At 40.7% G+C, this 18,736-nt stretch overlaps 1 protein-coding gene across 17 annotated transcripts in view; it reads left to right on the top strand.

Moving 5' to 3' along the window:
- Nucleotides 1-18,736, top strand: part of JAKMIP1 (janus kinase and microtubule interacting protein 1) — a 558,919-nt gene that overhangs the window by 440,716 nt on the left and 99,467 nt on the right. For 15 of the 17 annotated variants that reach the window (XM_029591381.1, XM_029591375.1, XM_029591329.1 and 12 more), the window contains 3 exons: nucleotides 8,676-8,738; nucleotides 9,945-10,043; nucleotides 14,909-15,010. In XM_029591381.1, the coding sequence (XP_029447241.1) occupies nucleotides 8,676-8,738; nucleotides 9,945-10,043; nucleotides 14,909-15,010 (264 nt within the window). Of the gene's footprint in view, nucleotides 1-8,675; nucleotides 8,739-9,944; nucleotides 10,305-14,908; nucleotides 15,011-18,736 lie in introns of those variants that run through there. The other 2 variants (XM_029591356.1, XM_029591386.1) reach the window with 2 other exon arrangements.

The raw sequence follows: 18,736 nt of genomic DNA, 5'->3' as shown, positions 1-18,736 counted from the left end.
ATTCACTTGTGATTTAATTACTCTGAATAGTTTTGTATCATCTGCAAATTTGATTACTTCACTCGTATTCCTTTCTTGATCATTTATAAATATATTGAAAAGCACTGGTTCAAGTACAGATCCCTGAGGCACTCCACTGTTTACACTTTTCCACTGAGAAAATTGACCATTTAATCCTGACTTTTAATCAGTTTGTAATCCACGAAAGGACATTGCCTCCTGTCCCATGACTTTTTAGTTTTCTTAGAAGCTTCTCATGAGGGAATTTATCAAATACCTTCTGAAAATCCAAATACACTATATCCACCAGTTTATTTTTATCCACATGTTTATTAACCCCTTCAAAAAAAATGAAGCAGATTTGTGAGGCAAGACTTCCCTTGGTAAATCCATGCTGACTGTGTTCCATTAAACGATGTCTTTCTATATGCTCTGTGATTTTGATCTTTAGAATAGTTTCCACTATTTTTGCCAGCATTGAAGTCAGGGTTACTAGCCTATAGTTTCCTGGATTGCTCCTGGAGCGCTTTTTAAATATTGGGGTTATATTGGCCACCTGCCAGTCTTCAGGATCAATCTATGATTATAATGATAGGTTACAAATTTTAACTAATAGATCTGAAATTTCATTTTTCAGTTCCTTCAGAACCCTGGGGTGTATACCACCCAGTTCAGGTGATTTGCTACTCTTTAGTTTGTCAGTCTGGCCTACTACATCTTCCAGGTTGTCAGTGATTTGGTTCAGTTCATCCGACTCATCACCCTTGAAAACCATCTCAGGAGCCGGTATCTCCCCAAGATCCTCATTAGTAAAAACAGATGCAAATAATTCATTTAGTCTTTCTACAATGACCTTATCTTTCCTAGGAGCCCCTTTAACCCCTTGGTCATCTAACGGTCCAACCAACTCCCTTACAGGTTTCTTGCTTCGGATATATTTAAAAAATATTTAATTAAGAGTTTTTGCCTCTAAGGCCAACTTAATTTCAAATTCTTTCTTAGCCTGCCTTTTCAATGTTTTACTCTTAACTTGACAATATTTATGCATTTTTCTATTTTCTTCAGATGATGCTTCTTCCAATTTTTGAAGGATGTGTTTTTGGCTAAAATAGCCTCTTTCACCTCACCTTTTAACCATAAGAACATAAGAACATAAGAAAATGCCATACTGGGTCATACCAAGGGTCCATCAAGCCCAGCATCCTGTTTCCAACAGTGGCCAATCCAGGCCATAAGAACCTGGCAAGTACCCAAAACCTAAGTCTATTCCATGTTACCATTGCTAATGGCAGTGGCTATCCTCTAAGTGAACTTAATAGCAGGTAATGGACTTCTCCTCCAAGAACTTATCCAATCCTTTTTTAAACACAGCTATACTAACTGCACTAACCACATCCTCTGGCAACAAATTCCAGAGTTTAATTGTGCGTTGAGTAAAAAAGAACTTTCTCCGATTAGTTTTAAATGTGCCCCATGCTAACTTCATGGAGTGCCCCCTAGTCTTTCTACTATCCGAAAGAGTAAATAACCGATTCACATCTACCCGTTCTAGACCTCTCATGATTTTAAACACCTCTATCATATCCCCCCTCAGTCGTCTCTTCTCCAAGCTGAAAAGTCCTAACCTCTTTAGTCTTTCCTCATAGGGGAGTTGTTCCATTCCCCTTATCATTTTGGTAGCCCTTCTCTCTACCTTCTCCATCGCAATTATATCTTTTTTGAGATGCGGCGACCAGAATTGTACACAGTATTCAAGATGAAGTCTCACCATGGAGCGATACAGAGGCATTATGACATTTTCCGTTTTATTCACCATTCCTTTTCTAATAATTCCCAACATTCTGTTTGCTTTTTTGACTGCCGCAGCACACTGTACCGACGATTTCAATGTGTTATCCACTATGACACCTAAATCTCTTTCTTGGGTTGTAGCACCTAATATGGAACCCAACATTGTGTAATTATAGCATGGGTTATTTTTCCCTATATGCATCACCTTGCACTTATCCACATTAAATTTCATTGCCATTTGGATGCCCAATTTTCCAGTCTCACAAGGTCTTCCTGCAATTTATCACAATCTGCTTGTGATTTAACTACTCTGAACAATTTTGTATCATCTGCAAATTTGATTCTCACTCGTCGTATTTCTTTCCAGATCATTTATAAATATATTGAACAGTAAGGGTTTCAATACAGATCCCTGAGGCACTCCACTGTCCACTCCCTTCCACTGAGAAAATTGCCCATTTAATCCTACTCTCTGTTTCCTGTCTTTTAGCCAGTTTGCAATCCACAAAAGGACATCGCCACCTATCCCATGACTTTTTACTTTTCCTAGAAGCCTCTCTGTCAAACGCTTTCTGAAAATCCAAGTATACTATATCTACCGGGTTACCATGCCGGTAATCGTTTTGCCTTCCATCCCCCTTTCTTAATATGTGGAATACATCTGGTCTGTATTTCTAAGATTGTATTTTAAACATTGTCCACGCCTGTTTTACACTTTTAACCTTTGCAGCTGTACCTTTCAATTTTTTTTCTAAATATTTTCCTCATTTTATCAAAGATTCTCTTTTGAAAATTTAGTTTTAGAGCTGTAGATTTATATATTGTCTCCCTTCCATTCATTAATTCAAATTTGATCATGTTATTATCACTATTACCAAGTAGCCCCACCACAGTTACCCCTCTTATCAAATCCTGTGTTCCAGTAAGAATTAAATCTAAAATAGCTCCCTCTCTCATTGGTTCCTGAACCAATCGCTCTATGAAGCAGTTATTTATTCCATCCAGAAACTTTCTCTAGCATGTCCTGATGTTACATTTACCCAGTCAATATTGTGGTAATTGAAATCTCCCATTATTACTGCACTGCCAAATTGGTTATCTTCTCTGATTTCTCTTAGCATTTCATCATCTGTCTGACCATTTTGGCCAGGTGGACAGTAGTATACTCCTATCACTATACTCTTACCCAACACACATGGGATTTCTACCCGTATAGATTCTACTGAGCATTTAGTCTCTTGTATGATCTTTATCCTGTTGTCCTGTATACCCTCCTGGACATAAAGTGCCACACTCTAACCAAGTTGATCCTCCCTATCATTGTGATATAATTTGTACCCTGATATAGCACTGTCCCATTGATTATCCTCCTTCCACCAGGTCCCTGAGATGCCAATTATGTCACTCATCATTTACTTCTATACACTAACTCTCCCATCTTACTTCTTATACTTCTGGCATTGGCATACAGACATTTCAAGGTGTGTTTTTTGTTTGTATCAATGACCTGCTTTTCAGTTGATAGGGATAATTTGGAATTCTGTAGCTCAGGTGATTCTTTACTTATAGGCACATGGACTACTTTTGCCTTTATTGGAACCTCTCTGTTGGGATACCCTAACTCTCCTGTTTCATTAGCATCCTTCAACAATACATTCCTCTGAACCATGCACTGCTGAGTGACTGTCTGCTTTCCCCCGTATTCTAGTTTAAAAGCTACAATAAGCAAGTGTGCAGGACGCCAGCCCATAAGTTGGCAACTTGTTTCAGAAATACATTTTTTTTTTGGTGCTGGTTTTTTATTTATTTATTTTATTTATTTCGAGATTCTTATATACCGTGGTACGTATAGGTATACATCACCTCGGTTTACAGACAACATTAATTTAGCAACAGGCTTTACATTAAACATTTTATACAAAAATTATCCAGTCAAAAAGATAAATTAGAAACAGATTTTACAATTAACCGTTTTAAAGAATAAGTAAACAATTAGCAGCTTTAAGCTTTACATTAATCAGGTTTCCCTCTACCAAAATATAACTATTGTAACTATAATCAACCAATAAAGTTTGACATAAGAGCAAAACATGATTGTAATTAAATTAAATTAAATTAAGCCATTAATCTGATGGAGGAGACAGTAAGGACAAGTTCAGGTTGCTTCCCAGAAGTTACAAATATGAGAAGAAGGGGGGGATGGGGAAAAGTAGGATTATAAATGTGAAACAAACATGGGGAGTGGGAAGAACAAGATGACAACAAGGATCCGGTGAGAATTAATACAATAAAGCTGAATTTTACTGTTAGACCTTGATCATTGATAGAAAGCCTGTTTTAGTGCTCAATTCTTTTTTTTTTTTTTTTTAAAGAATAAAAGCATTCAACACTACTCCTGCTGTAAATCTGGAGATGACCTGACTTTGAGAGTCAGACCCTGGTTCAGCACCTTTCTTGTGCATTGGTGGAAGGAGGGAGATCTTCCGGTGTCCAAACAGCAGAAGCTCTCTCATCCTTTTCCCAGCTACTGATCTGAAGCCTGCACCCTAGAGAGCATTCATTGCAACTTGTTCACAGTGAAGGAGTAAGAATAGCAGGAGGGGAGGCGGGGACAAGCCAGAGACCATGAACCTGTGCCTCATACCATTGAATGAAGGACAGGGGTGCCTGGATCTGGAAATGCTTCCTCTATTTTTTAATGTTTATTTTCCTGTGGCCCAAGCTCTTATCCCTCTTGCCAGAGGTTTATTTTTTATATATATAACCACTAGAAAGAATACAAAACACCTGAGACAGAATCTGTCCTGGTGCAACATGGTATAGTTTTCCTTAGGCGGCCGCAAGCCAGTCAAATTCAACCTTCATTATGAAGAACGCAAAAAAGCCTCCATTTGTATTGTTTTTAAATACATTTTTAAGAAGTGGCATTCACAGCTGTTTTCCTAAAATGCTGCGGGCAAGTCACCGAAGTCCCTGAGACATTGACTCGACTCGTGTGTGTGTGTGTGTGTGTGTGTGTGTGTGTGTGTGTGTGTGTGTGTGTGTGTGTGTGCATGTGGAGTGGAGCAGGATGCTTCACTAGGAAGACTTTGAGGCAAAATATTCACGCACCAAAAACCTGAGGGTTTGCTAGTAGATTCCTCATGTCCTCCTCCTCCACTACTGGCATCATGGCCGGTTGGCTGACTGACCAGCCAGGCATTTTGTTTCCTGAGAGGCAGACTGAAGTGAGGGTGTGTGATTTCCTCCCTCTCATGCATTCTTTTTCCTATTCCTTTGGGAAAATCTAGTGAATTAAAAAAAAAAAGTTAGCAGATATACTGCATTTATCTCTGTTACATAATATTCTGTCCACAAAGTGGTCATGGAAATTTAAAAAAATTATCAACTCAGGGTTGTTTTAATTTCTTTTAACTTGGGTGTTTGCTGTAAGGGTCTACATTGTTGAGCATCAAAATTCATTATGAATTCACCATATGCACAGTTTGAAAGAACTCTTTCTGACAACTTTGAAAGGATTTGTTAAAAAAAAAAAAAAAGCTATTGAATAAAGTTATGCTCTTTCAGCAAAAAGAAAAAGTTAATCTAAAATTAAAAATTCAGTTAGATTCATAAGGCAAAGTTGTGAACAGGACTGGGTTAACAGCCAAACTAGGCACATGCTTAGAGCTGCAGACTTCTCAAATCTCCCACAATTAGTAGGAAATGTTTGCCAGATGGAGACTTGGGGACAGGCTTGATTGCCAATTGGTGATTTTAATTAAGGATGGATGACTGCCAAAAGGATCTGTGATATAATTGCCAGTAACTCATCGAATGCCTGTCACCTAGAAACAGACGTAGCTGCCTTCCTTTCCACATGGCTCCAGTCTCTCCCTGGTGCCTCCCCACCTCTCCTGAAGTGACCCTGGTGAAACTGTCAGAGCTGGTTCTGGGTCCAGTGGTCTTAGTAGGTTGCATGTTGGCAGGAGGACTGAGTAAATGTGTGCTCATAGGTCCTGCCTTTCCTTTTATTGCAGGAGGCAGGGACTGTGAGCCCTCAGTGTCTCAATGCCTGTATAACTCGCAACCTGCTGCCACTATTCTTAAGACCGGTCCCTGCAGCTTCCTCCATGCCACTTTAGGAGAGATGAGCTGGTGGTCTTGGGGGGGGGGGGGGGTGGAGATCTGAATGGAGGATTGCCAGGGTTTGTGTGGTAGTTGTAGTGAATGGAGGTCTTCCAAGGAAGAGGAAGGGTGAATGGGGTCGTCAGGAAGCTGTGATGGAAGCAAATGAGGGGCCACAAGGGAATAGGGGAGGTGCATAAATATGTTTCCCTAGGGACTCATACAGGATTCTTCCAGCCCTGGTTGCAAAAGCATGTATTGGAATTGGTTTATTCTAAAAAGAAATACCATAGGTACAACCTGGGTCACTATTGGTTTGTTTTTTTTTGTAGATCAGAGCTATTGCATATGTACCATGTAAGTCCTTTACAGCAGTATTTGGTAAGAGAGAGCAGGGATGTGCCACACTAAGCATGTACTGCATTTTACCCTAGACTTGAGGCCAATGCAACCATTTGCAAATTGACTTAATTTGGATCATCTGACTGTAATGATGATGAGGGCAGTGTGTTAAACTAGTTTCCCAACCTTTCAAGCCCAAGGCACGCCTACTTTAACAAAAATGTCGTGTGGCAGATCAGCCTCCACAGAGCAGGCAGCGTGGACATGGAGAGGACTCATATGGCCAAAAGAAGAGAAGCACTGAAAGCCCAAGCAGTCCGTCTTCCAAATTTTTAAACAAAGGGAGAGAGGGGATGAGACATACATGGGACCCATCACGACGGATCAGCTCCCTCTATATACAAATGCAGGTGAAGGCAGAAGTTGGTGTGGTGCGGGCAGCCAGCTAAGGCCTAGATTCATCATTTTACTACAAATATAGCAAAAATAGCGCCTGCGATTAAAAAAGAGGCATGGTTAGGATAATTTTCCTGGTACCGCATAGGTATTTTACGGCAACGCACATTAAATTTATTGCACCTGCATTATTTTCACAATTCAAGTGGAGAAGTCCGTCGCATGCTGTGTTAGTGACCGGACAGGCTTTTGGTGTTAGAGAGCGAGAGAGCCTCTGTAGATGCTCACAAAAAGTTAACTGTTTATACCACTGTAAGAGGGGGCACTAGTAACCCGGTGTGAGTTGGGTTTTGGGAGAAGTTTTACATGCACAGTCATATGTATAAACAGCACAGTTACCATCAGTGAAGATTTAATGTGATTTTGAGCGATGAAAGGTGAAAAAAGAGTAGATTTGTTCCATCTCTCTCTATCTAGCTTGATGCAATCTCTACCTAGTTGCAATCAAGCTAGGAAGAGAGAACATGGAACAAATCTACTCTTCTTTCACCTTTCATCACTCCAAATCACATTACATTTTCACTGATGGTAACTGTGAAGTTCGTATGTATGACTGTGCATATAAAACTGCCCCCCAAAATCCAACTCACCCCCCAAACCTCACCCTGAGTTCATAATGCCCTCTCTTACAGTGGTATAAAAAGTTCAGATATGTGAGCCTCCACAGAGGCGTTTTCTCTCTCTCTCTCTCCCGACTTCCTGAACCGCAATTCATGATAAAAACGTTTTTGGCCGCTAACGCAGGCACAGCACACAGGAAAAAGGTGTACTTGTTTCCGGCATTAAAACCTGCGTTGCTGTGCGTTACTCTCTTGCACACCATGCTAACTGACCCTCATTTTCATTTACTCTGCCAAAACTCCTCCATTTGAATACAAATGAAAAACGTGCATATGCAATTTGCGATGAGGTATTTAGCGTGGGTGTTAGGGCCTTAATGTGTGCGATAACACCCTAATGCATTTTGATAAATGACCCTCCAAGTTAGTTACTGTGGCTGCCAGAGCTCTTCATTACTGCTGTTCCCAACATTTGGAGTAAATCACATCCAGTGCTTAGTGCACGCTGTCCCCATCTCACTCAGCCTGGGGATGACAGAGGCTGGATGGACTGAAAGGAGGAGGCTTAGGAGGGAGGAAGAGGAGGAGGATGCTGTGTGCAGTGTGCTCGCCATATAAAGTGGAGCCCTGTATGCTGCCCATCAATTATCATACTTTGAGGTTCAGGCTATAGCTAGGAAGAGGAAGCATGCATGATTACATATGTTCTCAGAAGGGAGCGCCTGCATATTTAAGAGCCACTGCTGGTGTCTCTTGCTGCTGTGTTGTGCTGAGAGCAGAACCCAGGTGCTGATTGGGATCTGAGCATCGGGCATGGGTGAACTTTCCGTAGCACATCTGATCAGGTTTGAAGGTATACCACTGTGCCATGGCACACTGTTTGGGGAAACACTGTGTTAAAATAATCACATTAAATCAGTTTGAACCCTGTAGTTGCTTACACACACGTTAGAACAGAATTTGTAATGCTGCTTCATTAAGAGATGAAACCTATGGTAAAAACAGAGGTAGACTACTCCCAGTCTTTGTGGACACCAATCTGCTCAGGTTTTCAGGATGTTCCTAATGAATAGGCATGAGAGAGATTTGCATGCACACACCTTCAATTGTTTTCAAATCTATCTCATACCTGTTCATTAGGGACATCCTGAAAACTTGAATGGATTTGTCCACGGGGACTGGAGGTTGCCTGTCCTTGGGTAAAAAAGTGGGTATTTTTAGGATTTGAAGATAGACTTCCTCGTGTGATCTAGTGATGTTGGTTCCTTGCATTCTTAAATAAAATCTACTCTATTTAGTTTTAAAATGTTACTTATTTATTATCCATGTACATAATAGCGTTATTTTTAATCAGGTATTTATTTTTACTTTGGCAGTATCTACCGAATTAACTTTTTTTGCTTTTACCTCTCCCCTTAGGATTCAAAATGGGTAGAAGAAAAACAGCAACTTATCAGGACAAATCAAGAGTTATCAGAAAAGGTAAAAAAAAAAAAAAATCATTCCTATGTAATATAAGACAATCTGCATGCATGGATTTCTGCTAATATGGTTCCCAGAATCATGGACTCTTAGATGGCATCGTAAGTCCTAGTGACCAGAAACGGACAACAAGAGTCACAGGTCCTGACGGCATAGTGGGCTCTATCAAGCAATGACTGTTTTAGCTCTTTCTTTATCGATTTTATATATAAACAGGACAGTGCCAGCTGTAACCTGGCTTCCACATTCTTGGCTGTGTAAAACAGTAGCCTTGTTGCAATTAAAACTGGACTTTGAGTCATATTTCAGGGATGTAGCGTGGCTTCTTTATGTGCACTAATTAGTTGGACAATAATAGTTATACAAAACAAAGATTAGAACATAAGAAATGCCATGCAGGCTCAGACCAAGGTCCATCTCGTCTCCTGTCTCTCATTGTGCTGCAGTTTATTGCTGAGTAAACATTTAAAAATTTGAGAAACCTAATTGAGTTTTATTTTTTAAAATATATATAACAAGGCTTTCTTGGAAAAGCATGGTCCAAATCAAAACAGAAAGAAAAGAATTAATGGGAGAACAGTGACTTGTCTTCCCTCCCCCACCCCCATGTTGTGGCCTGCAATACTGTAGCTGTGGCAGAGATGGTGGGATTATATATTTGGGGTTTTCCTTTGAATGTTTCTATATGAATTTCCTTCCCATTTTGTCTCAGATAGGTTCAATAAATGTCTTGATATGTTTAATTGAAAATGAAATAAATGTCTACTTGTTACCCAACTGAGCAACTCCAAAGCCAGAAAAAGTATGTCGCTCAAGCCTTGGCTCAGATTAACTTTTCTTTTTCATGTTCATAGTTTAACCCAACATCCATGTCCCTCCATATCTGTGGATGTTGGTCTCATAGCCCAGCATGAGCTGGGAATAATCTCTGCTTGTATTTTCATTCCCACCTGGCCTTGCATGCTTCAGAGGTCCTTCAGCAAAATACCGGCTTAGAAGACATTTCTTCCCCATTTCCCAGACCAGGGTGCATTTATTCAAGGGCGAGCGTCCTTTTAGAACCAGAAGCCTGAAGCCTCTTTTGCTGAGGATTGAATCTGGCAGCAGGAGACTTGGGGAGAGCTGTAGGTGCTCCTGATTACACTAGATATCTTGATCTCTTACTGTCAGTTCACTGCTGTTAATATGATTTTTGTTGTCATGCAGATCTACAGACTGGAGTTGGAAGAGAACCAGTTGAAGAATGAAATGCAGGATGCAAAAGACCAGAATGAGCTGTTAGAATTCAGAGTGCTAGAACTGGAAGTAAGAGATTCTATATGTAAACTCACCAATGGAACAGAGATTGTGTTTGAATCCAGACTCAAGTATATGTAAAATACACTGCAAAAAAAAAGAGATTTTTTTTATTTAACTCATTTTGGCTGAAAAAAATCATATATTTTATTGCCTTAACATGTCCTAAAGAGAATGCTCACTGATTTTTTCACAGAGATGTAAAAAGTTTGCTAATATATGTTGCATATGATTTGTTTGGCACCTAATAAAATAATTTGTTTTGCAGTTTTCTTTTGCCTTTTTTTTGTGTTTGTCATTTCCATAACACCTCCTTTCCTGCATGTGCAAATACCTGACAATGCCTGCTGCACACTTGACTAACACTGTTTAAGTCAATGGCACATCTTTCCTACCTAACCTTGCATGTGGTTGAAGGGAAGACTTTGATATCTAAGGATCTGATGTTGAATCCAGTGCATCAATTGGCAAATATATCTTGCCTCTTAAAGTTTCTAAACTGGGAGGTCTTGATCTGCAGCTAGTAGCCAAGTACATTTTCATAAATGTGGTGAGTGCTTCAGTGAATTATACTCAGCTGGAGTTTCTTCTCCAGCGAGAAGGCAAAGGTGACTAGAGAATCAGCTTGTGCACCACGCATTGAAAAAGGAGCTGAAATATTTGAAATCAGTGGGAAGCTCACATACCACTGTGTACTCCTGCAACTTGTCAAATATGCCAGCTTTTCTGTGGCTAGATGAGGGTGATATTTGTAGCTCTGTTTAGTCTAAACAAATGCTGTTCTACCTGGGGAATATGTTGCGATGCCAAATAGCTGGCATGAGTTTGATGCATTTCAATGCAGTCATGTCAATGCATGATACTTTCTCCCAGATTTGTTTTTTTTTTTTGCAACACCAACTGTGCTTTGAGACAGAGAGCAGCAGTAGAGTACAACTTTTTTTTTTAAGTTGCTGACGGAAGCATTCTTGACATGGCACGATATGTTTGGTTATAATGATAAAGTATTTAAAGTACACAATGTCATGATACTGCAATACTGCTGCTGCCTTACCTGACAGAAGACTTACGATTGCTGTTACAATTCATGTTCCGTCCAGAGCGCTCTTCAGCCAAATCTCCTCCTCCCCTCCCAGCCTCCCTGCATGAGGGAAACTGTTCCGTCCCAAATGAAAATCATATTTTCTCATCACAAACCCTATGAACATCCCCGTCTTCCACCTTCAGTCCTTGATTATCATTCAGAGCTCTTCTTTTTATCACTTTGCTTTTTCTAAACATTCTTGCATGCAAGTGACATTGTGGAACACCTCATCAGGAAACATGCTAAGAAAACTGCTGTATATTGAACGAGTTATTTTTGAATGGGTCGCTAATGTTTGCAGCTTGGAGGAGGTGGGGAGGAATTGGGGGTGGACTGGGCTTCAGCAAGGTGGGTGAAATTCCATACACAGAACAGCATGATGATCTCTGGGAAAATGTGAATGAGTATTTTCTTCAGGGCTATTTACAGAGCAGCGCTTGGAGAATATTAGTGCAATTTAGTTTTCCAAACAAGACCTTGCATGCCTCTTCCTTCTACAGATGTTCTTGGCAGCTTAACTGAAGACACTTGGATCCTGGATGCTCGAAACAGTATAATCAGGTTGTGATTTGCTTTGTCATTTAGGAGTTTTAATATTCTGCAAACATTAAAAGAAAGTAGGTCTTAATAAAAAAAAAGTTCATCTCATTAATTACTGTTGCCTGGAATAGAGACAATATGCACCACAAGCTAAAAAGTGCCCACTGTGGGGTTAATTCTGTAACTTTCTGAACTGGTGTAAAATCTGTAGGTATCTTTTACTGTAGACTTTACACCAATTTTCAAAGAGAAAACACATGCCTTCTTTCCCTTTGAAAATTATCCTACCAAAACCACCCCCACACTTTTACCCCTGCTAAAGTGTGCACAGGGTTTTTTCAGGAATAATTCCCCACATGCTTCTGAAAGTGATGTCTCATTCTAAACTCACCTTAATCCTGCCCAAAGAACACCTCTTCAAACCACAAGCAAAAAGGACACGCATATCGGCCCTAGGGGCTAGATTTTAAAAGCCCTGCGCGCTTAAATCCTCCCGGATTTACACGCGCAGGGCACTCGCGTGCCGGCGCGCCTATTTTGCATAGGCCGCTGGCGCGCGCAAAGCCCCGGGACGCGCGTAAGTCCCGGGGCTTCGTAAAAGGGGCGAGAGGGGGTGTGTCTGGGGTCAGGGAGGTGGTCCGGGGTGGGTCCGGGGGCATGGTGACGATTCGGGGGTGGGCCGGGAGGGTGGTCCCGAGTCCCCCGGCACTGTGGCCTGTGCCGGGGGATACCGAGGCGGCGTGCGCAAGTTACGCCTGCTTCAAGCAGGCGTAACTTGCCCAACAAGATTTAGGTAGGGCCGAGGGATGGGTTAGGGAGGGGAAGGTGGGGGGACGTGGAGGGAACGGAGGCAGGCTGCTCGGCGCGCGCAGGCTGCCGATTTTACGCAGTGTGCCACCCCCGGATTTTATAAGATACACACGGCTACACGCGTATCTTATAAAATCCGGCATACTTTTGTTGGCGCCGGTTGCGCCAACAAAAGTACATGTGCGCGTACTGTTTTAAGTGGAGGGAACGGAGGCAGGCTGCTCGGCGCGCGCAGGCTGCCGATTTTACGCAGTCTTGCGTGTGCCACCCCCGGATTTTATAAGATACGCACGGCTACACGCGTATCTTATAAAATCCGGCAAACTTTTGTTGGCGCCGGTTGCGCCAACAAAAGTACATGTGCGCGTACTGTTTTAAGTTCTATCTCAGCGGGCGTACTTTTACCCACATATCAGGTTGGCAGTTTAAAAAAAAAAAAAAGCCCTGCCTCCCTATGAATATGAATAGGATACTAGATAATCAGTATCAAAATAATGCCAGAATAGTTACACAGGCTAGAATGTAATACTAAGAAAAAATGGACAAACTAAAATGAATTTCAAAGTTATTAAAACAAAAATAGTTTTTCCATTGAGAAATATTGTGAATGTGTGTAACGAATTCTTCAAGGGGTTTTCATAAACATTCAAGACCAGAATTAGGTGGTCTCAATGTATTTATTTGAGAAGCCCTGGGAGAATTATTTCTTGGTGGCAACTGTTTTTGAATAATTCTGAAATAAATTTAGGGCTGGAGAAAGGCAAAAGCCTGTACATATTAGGGATGTGAATCTGGCTTCGGACGATTGAAAATATCGTACGATACTTTCAAAATCGTCAGAAATTGGGGGCTCCCCCAAAACGATAGGAAAACCCCACGAAATTGTTCTTGGGGGTTCTCTTATCGTTTTGGGGGAGGGCGGGGAAAACGACTCACAAAAATAACCCCTAAACCCACCCCGACCCTTTAAAACTAATCTCTTAGCTTCCCCCACCCTCCTGACCCCCCCCAAAAAACTTTTTACAGGTACCGGGTGGTCCAGTGGGGGTCCCGGGAGCGATCTCCCGCTCTCGGGTCGTCGGCTGCCACTAAAAAAATGGCGCCGATGGCCTTTGCCCTTACCATGTGCCATTGGCGCGGGCCATCCAGTGCTCCTACCATGTGACAGGGGCCGGCCAATGGCATGGATACCCTGTCACATGGTAAGGGCAAAGGCCATCGGCACCATTTTTATTAGTGGCAGCCGACGGCCCGGGAGCGGGAGATTGCTCCCGGGACCCCCACTGCACCACCAGGTACCTGTAAAAAGTTTTTTTTGGGGGGGGGGGAAGCTAAGGGATTAGTTTTAAAGGGTCGGGGTGGGTTTTTTGTTTATCGGCTTGGACGCAGCCGATAAACAAAACCGCGTTCGGGCCGGCCGAAAAAAAAAACCCACGATGTGAATCGGAACAGGAATCAGAACCGATTCCGGTTTCGATTCACATCTCTAGTACATATTCTCTGTTAGAATTGTATTTATGTATTTACTTATTTGATTAAGGGGAGCAAATTCTAGACCAGATGAAGAACCAAAATCACTCTAGCATGCATTTTGTTTGCCTATAAGGAAGGAAAGAATTCATTGGATATTTTCCCTTTATTTTTGCTGCCACAAATAAATACGGTTTTTATATTTTTGCTTTGATCATGGCATCTTAATGTTGGCTGTAAATCATGCTTTTTGATACATTTTACTGATCTTTTGCTTTCTTGCTATGTCGTGTCTTGACAAAATCAGACCATTGATTTGCTGTTTTTATGGAGTAAACAATGCACATAATAGAAAATTAAAGAAACTGAGTGTCAGCAGAATGAAGGAACTGTGCTGGAATACATGGATTCTCTTACACTGTCCAAGATGGCACACATGCACGGACAGAAGAGCTAGCCCTAGACTAAAGGGAATGTCTGCTACTTCATTTATTAGAAAAGTGAGAAAATGTACCCTACGCTTGCATAGAAGAAAGAAGGGATATTTTTAATCAGGGGTCTGTTTTTATGTATTAATTTTCATAATAAAGGAAGTGATGTCTTGTCAGCAATAATTGGGTTTCACAAACTCTCTCTCCCCCTCCACGTGTGCGTCAATAACTAATAAGCTGTGTTCTCAGATGTTTAACACCCTTTCTTTATAAAGGTCCAGGTCTGTTTATCTATTTATATATATCTGTGTATCTATTTCCCTATCTAGTTTATCCTTATGTGCATTTGTGTGTAAACCAGTCTAATGTATAACTTTAAAAACGTACATATTCCAACCTAGACAAACTGTGCACTAATATTTCCTGCTTGAATAATATCACAAATAGACAATTCTTTAAATAAAAATCAAATTAACATTTTAACCCTTCCCCCTCACCCTCCACCCCACCCCCCCCAAAAAAAAAAAAACTTTCCTCAGGAGAGAGAACGAAGGTCTCCAGCTTTTAATCTCCACATAGCCACCTTTCCAGAAAACCACGGAAGTGCGCTCCAGCTTTTCTGTCAACAGGAGGGCATAAAGGTAGATGCCGTGTTACTCAGATCTTGTTTTTCTTTCATTGACCATTAAGTGACTATAACAACCACCATGAGTCATTATGGAAAGCAAAGAAGCAAATGTACATTTTAAATCAAAGCTGCACTGGGAAACCACCACTACTATTATAATATTTGGAGTGCTACTAGATATACCCAGACCTGTACAGATACATATATAGCACTCTGTACAGCTCACCATCTAGGCAAGATGCACGGACAAGACAGATAGTCAAAAATGCAGGCAGACAGGGAAATGAGAGCGATGAGGACCTTCACCTAAGGAAAGAAAGATAATCAGCCTTGCCTCATTTTGCCCTAAGGAGTCCACCACTGAGACAAAGTTTCAATAAGTCTAATGGGTTGTTTTTAAAACACTTTTCATTCTTGTAACATGTGTGCTGAATATCCTTTGACTGAGAGGCTGACTTTAAGTTAGGCAAGGGTGTGCAAAAAGCCCAATAAACAAATGCCCCTATTTAAAAGTTGAATTTTGAGCACCCACCAGGAGGAAACACAAAATGGCTGCAGGTTTTCCCCTTGGGTTTGTTATAGAGTTGGACTTGTATGATTATGGACCATGTGTATAGAGTAAATTTCTAACAAACAGCTTTTCCCCATGTTATGTCTAACGCTTTGTGACTGCACGAGCCGATTCTGAATTACTGCCATGGGTAAGCAGATAATGCAGCCTGTCAGTTGCCCTGAAGCTCAGCTTCAAACCACTCATGGCAGTTCAATTGCACTCATTATGTAGGGACGTGCACCTGCTGCCTCAAGTCCCAATTTCCTACCTGGAGTTGAAAAAAAAATTAGAATAAAATAAAAGGGGATCTAATAGCAATGTTGCTTTGTCTTTTTAAGAAGCCTTATGTAAAGGGAATTCTCTCCCTGGAAAAGAGCACAGGGCCTCCTGTGAACAGTATGGGTTGAACTGTTGTATGACATGCAGAATGCACCTGTAGCTTGTGCACTGGGAGATAAAGTTGAATCTACCTCTTGGCCACAGGTTACTTTTTTTTCATAACAGAATTGAGTGACTCTACACCACACAATTGTCCACTTAAAATTATTAAGGTTGGGGGGGGGGGGGGGGTTGTTTTTTACAAAACGTGCTAAAATCAAGACGAAAGGAAAGTTTTCCCCAAAGCATTAAAGAAACTAGTTTATTTAGTTTAACACAAGCAGTACACATAACTTGGTGATAGAGTAGTTTAGTTCATGTATGTAAGAACATAAGAAATGCCATACTGGGTCAGACCAAGGGTCCATCAAGCCCAGCTTCCTGATTCCAACAGTGGCCAATCCAAGTCACAAGTACCTAACAAGTACCCAAAAATTAAATAAATCCCATGCTACTAATCCAGGCAACAATCAGTGGCTATTCCCTACTGATTGTAGTTTATAGACTTCTCCTTAAGGAACTTATCCAACCCTATTTTAAACCCAGCTACACTAGCTGCCTTAACCATAACCTCTGCCAATGAACTCCAGAGCTTAATTATGGGTTGTGTGAAAAATAATTTTCTACAACTTGTTTTAAATGTGCTACTTGCTAACTTCATGGAGTATCCCCAGTCCTAGTATTATCCAAAAGTGTAAATAACTGTTTCACATTTAGCCATTCAAGTCCTTTCATGATTTTGTAGACCTCTATCATATCCCCCCCTTCAGCTGTCTCTTCCCCAAGCTGAAAAGCCTTATCCTCTTTAGGATTTTCTCGTAGGGAAGCTGTTCCATGCCCTTTATCATTCTGGTCACCCTTCTCTGTACTTTCTTTAGTGCAACTATATCTTTTTTGAGATGCGGTGACCAGAACTGCACACAGTATTCAAGGTGCGGTCTCACCATGGAGCGATACGGAGACATTATGAAATCCTCCGTTTTATGTGCTATTCCCTTCCTAATAATTCCTAGCATTTTGTTTGCTTTTTTGACCGCTGCAGCACACTGAGCCAGTGATTTCAATGTCATATCAACCATGACACCCAGATCTTTTTCCTGGGCGGTAACTCCAAAAAACAGAACCTAACATCGTGTAGCTACAACATGGGTTATTTTTTCCTTGCACTTCTCCATATTCCTCAAATTCCTCACTGACCTTCAGATGTCTAATCATCCCAACTCTCAACTGAACTCTCAATTGTAAACCTCTTAATTCATTCTCTTCACCCTGAACCTGCATACCCTCCCCATCCAACCTAATAATGCTCTCTGGACTTGATATGCTTATTTCTGATATTGTTCAAATGGTTTTTACTGTTGCTCAACTGCTAAGAAAATGTTTAACGTTCACATTGCTTTTCTGTTACACAACTGCTAAGAAAAATGTACACTTTTGTAAACCGTTGTGATGGCTCAACCGAATGACGGAATAGAAAACTCAACAAATAAATAAATAAATATAAAATTTCATCTGCCATATGGACGCCCAATCTTTCAGCCTTGCAGAGGCCTCCTGCAATTTATCATAATCTGCTTGACATTTAACTGCTCTGCATAATTTTGTGTCATCTGCAAATTTGATCACTTCATTCATCATACCCCTAGCCAGATCATTTATAAATATACTATAAAGAATTGGTTCAAGTATAAATACCTTTTTCCATTGTGAAAACTGACCATGTAATCCTACTCTCTCTTGTCTTTTAACCAGTTTGCAATCCACAAAAGGACATCTCCTTCTATCCCATGACTTTTTAGTTTTCTTAGAAGCCTTTCGTAAGGGACTTTGTGAAAGGACATCTGAAAATCCAAATAAACCTCATCTACACATTCACCTTTATTCCACATGCTTATTCACCCTTTCAAAAAAAAAAAAAAAAAATAGAGCAATGTTTAAGTAGAGAACAATATGGTCTGGTAATTTTACTAGTGGGACTCAAAATCAAACACCTATCTTACCAAATTAACAGATGGGATATGCTGCCTACCTGCTCCTGTTCTTTTTGTATTTTGGCACAAAGAGAGAATTGTGATTTTGATCATATCTGAGGTTGTATGGTTCAGCTATAAACTGTATCCTCGGGAGCAAGTTTGCCAGTGTCCTTCAGAAACTGAATGATTACTTGAGCAAAATTCCTTAGCAAAGTCAAGGCTAGCTCCACCATACTATCTAATTTATGTTACAAAACAGGGTTCGTCCACAAAAGCATGATTCTTGTGCCTTGTGTCTGAGAACTGCACAGTCAGCAAAAAATGATAAAATATGTATCTGATATAGAAGTGAAGAGCAACACGCTGTTACTATCATTTATCCAGTGAAGGATCCTGACCTCAGTGCTGAAACTGGATCACCCAGTTTACAGTAGGGTTGCCACTGGCATCTTATCCTTATCCTTAGTGCACAGGTCTTATGCTACTACTAAACAGAGGCCTAGCAACAAGGTATTTGGTTCAGAGAGATTGCCTCAAAAAACCAATTTTTTTTTCTAACATTGAATATTTTATTTTAATTTACTGAGATAGCACCATACATTGTGCAGCTGCTAATAATTTAACATAACAGATACCCTTAAATAAAAATAATGATATGACTTATTCTTAGAAGTGATCTGGGAAGCTATAGACCAGTGAGCTTGAGTTCAGTGCCAGGAAAAATCATGGAAACTATAACAAAGAATAAAATCACAGAACATATAGAGATAGAGACAGACATGATCTAATGGGACACAGCCAGCATGGATTTACCCAAGGGAAGTCTTGTCTCACA

The sequence above is a fragment of the Rhinatrema bivittatum genome, chromosome 1 (assembly GCF_901001135.1).
Source record: "Rhinatrema bivittatum chromosome 1, aRhiBiv1.1, whole genome shotgun sequence".
In the NCBI taxonomy this organism is placed as follows: Eukaryota; Metazoa; Chordata; class Amphibia; order Gymnophiona; family Rhinatrematidae; genus Rhinatrema; species Rhinatrema bivittatum.
The sequence above is the reverse complement of the archived record's forward strand: the minus strand, read 5'-3'. Positions and strand labels throughout refer to the sequence as shown.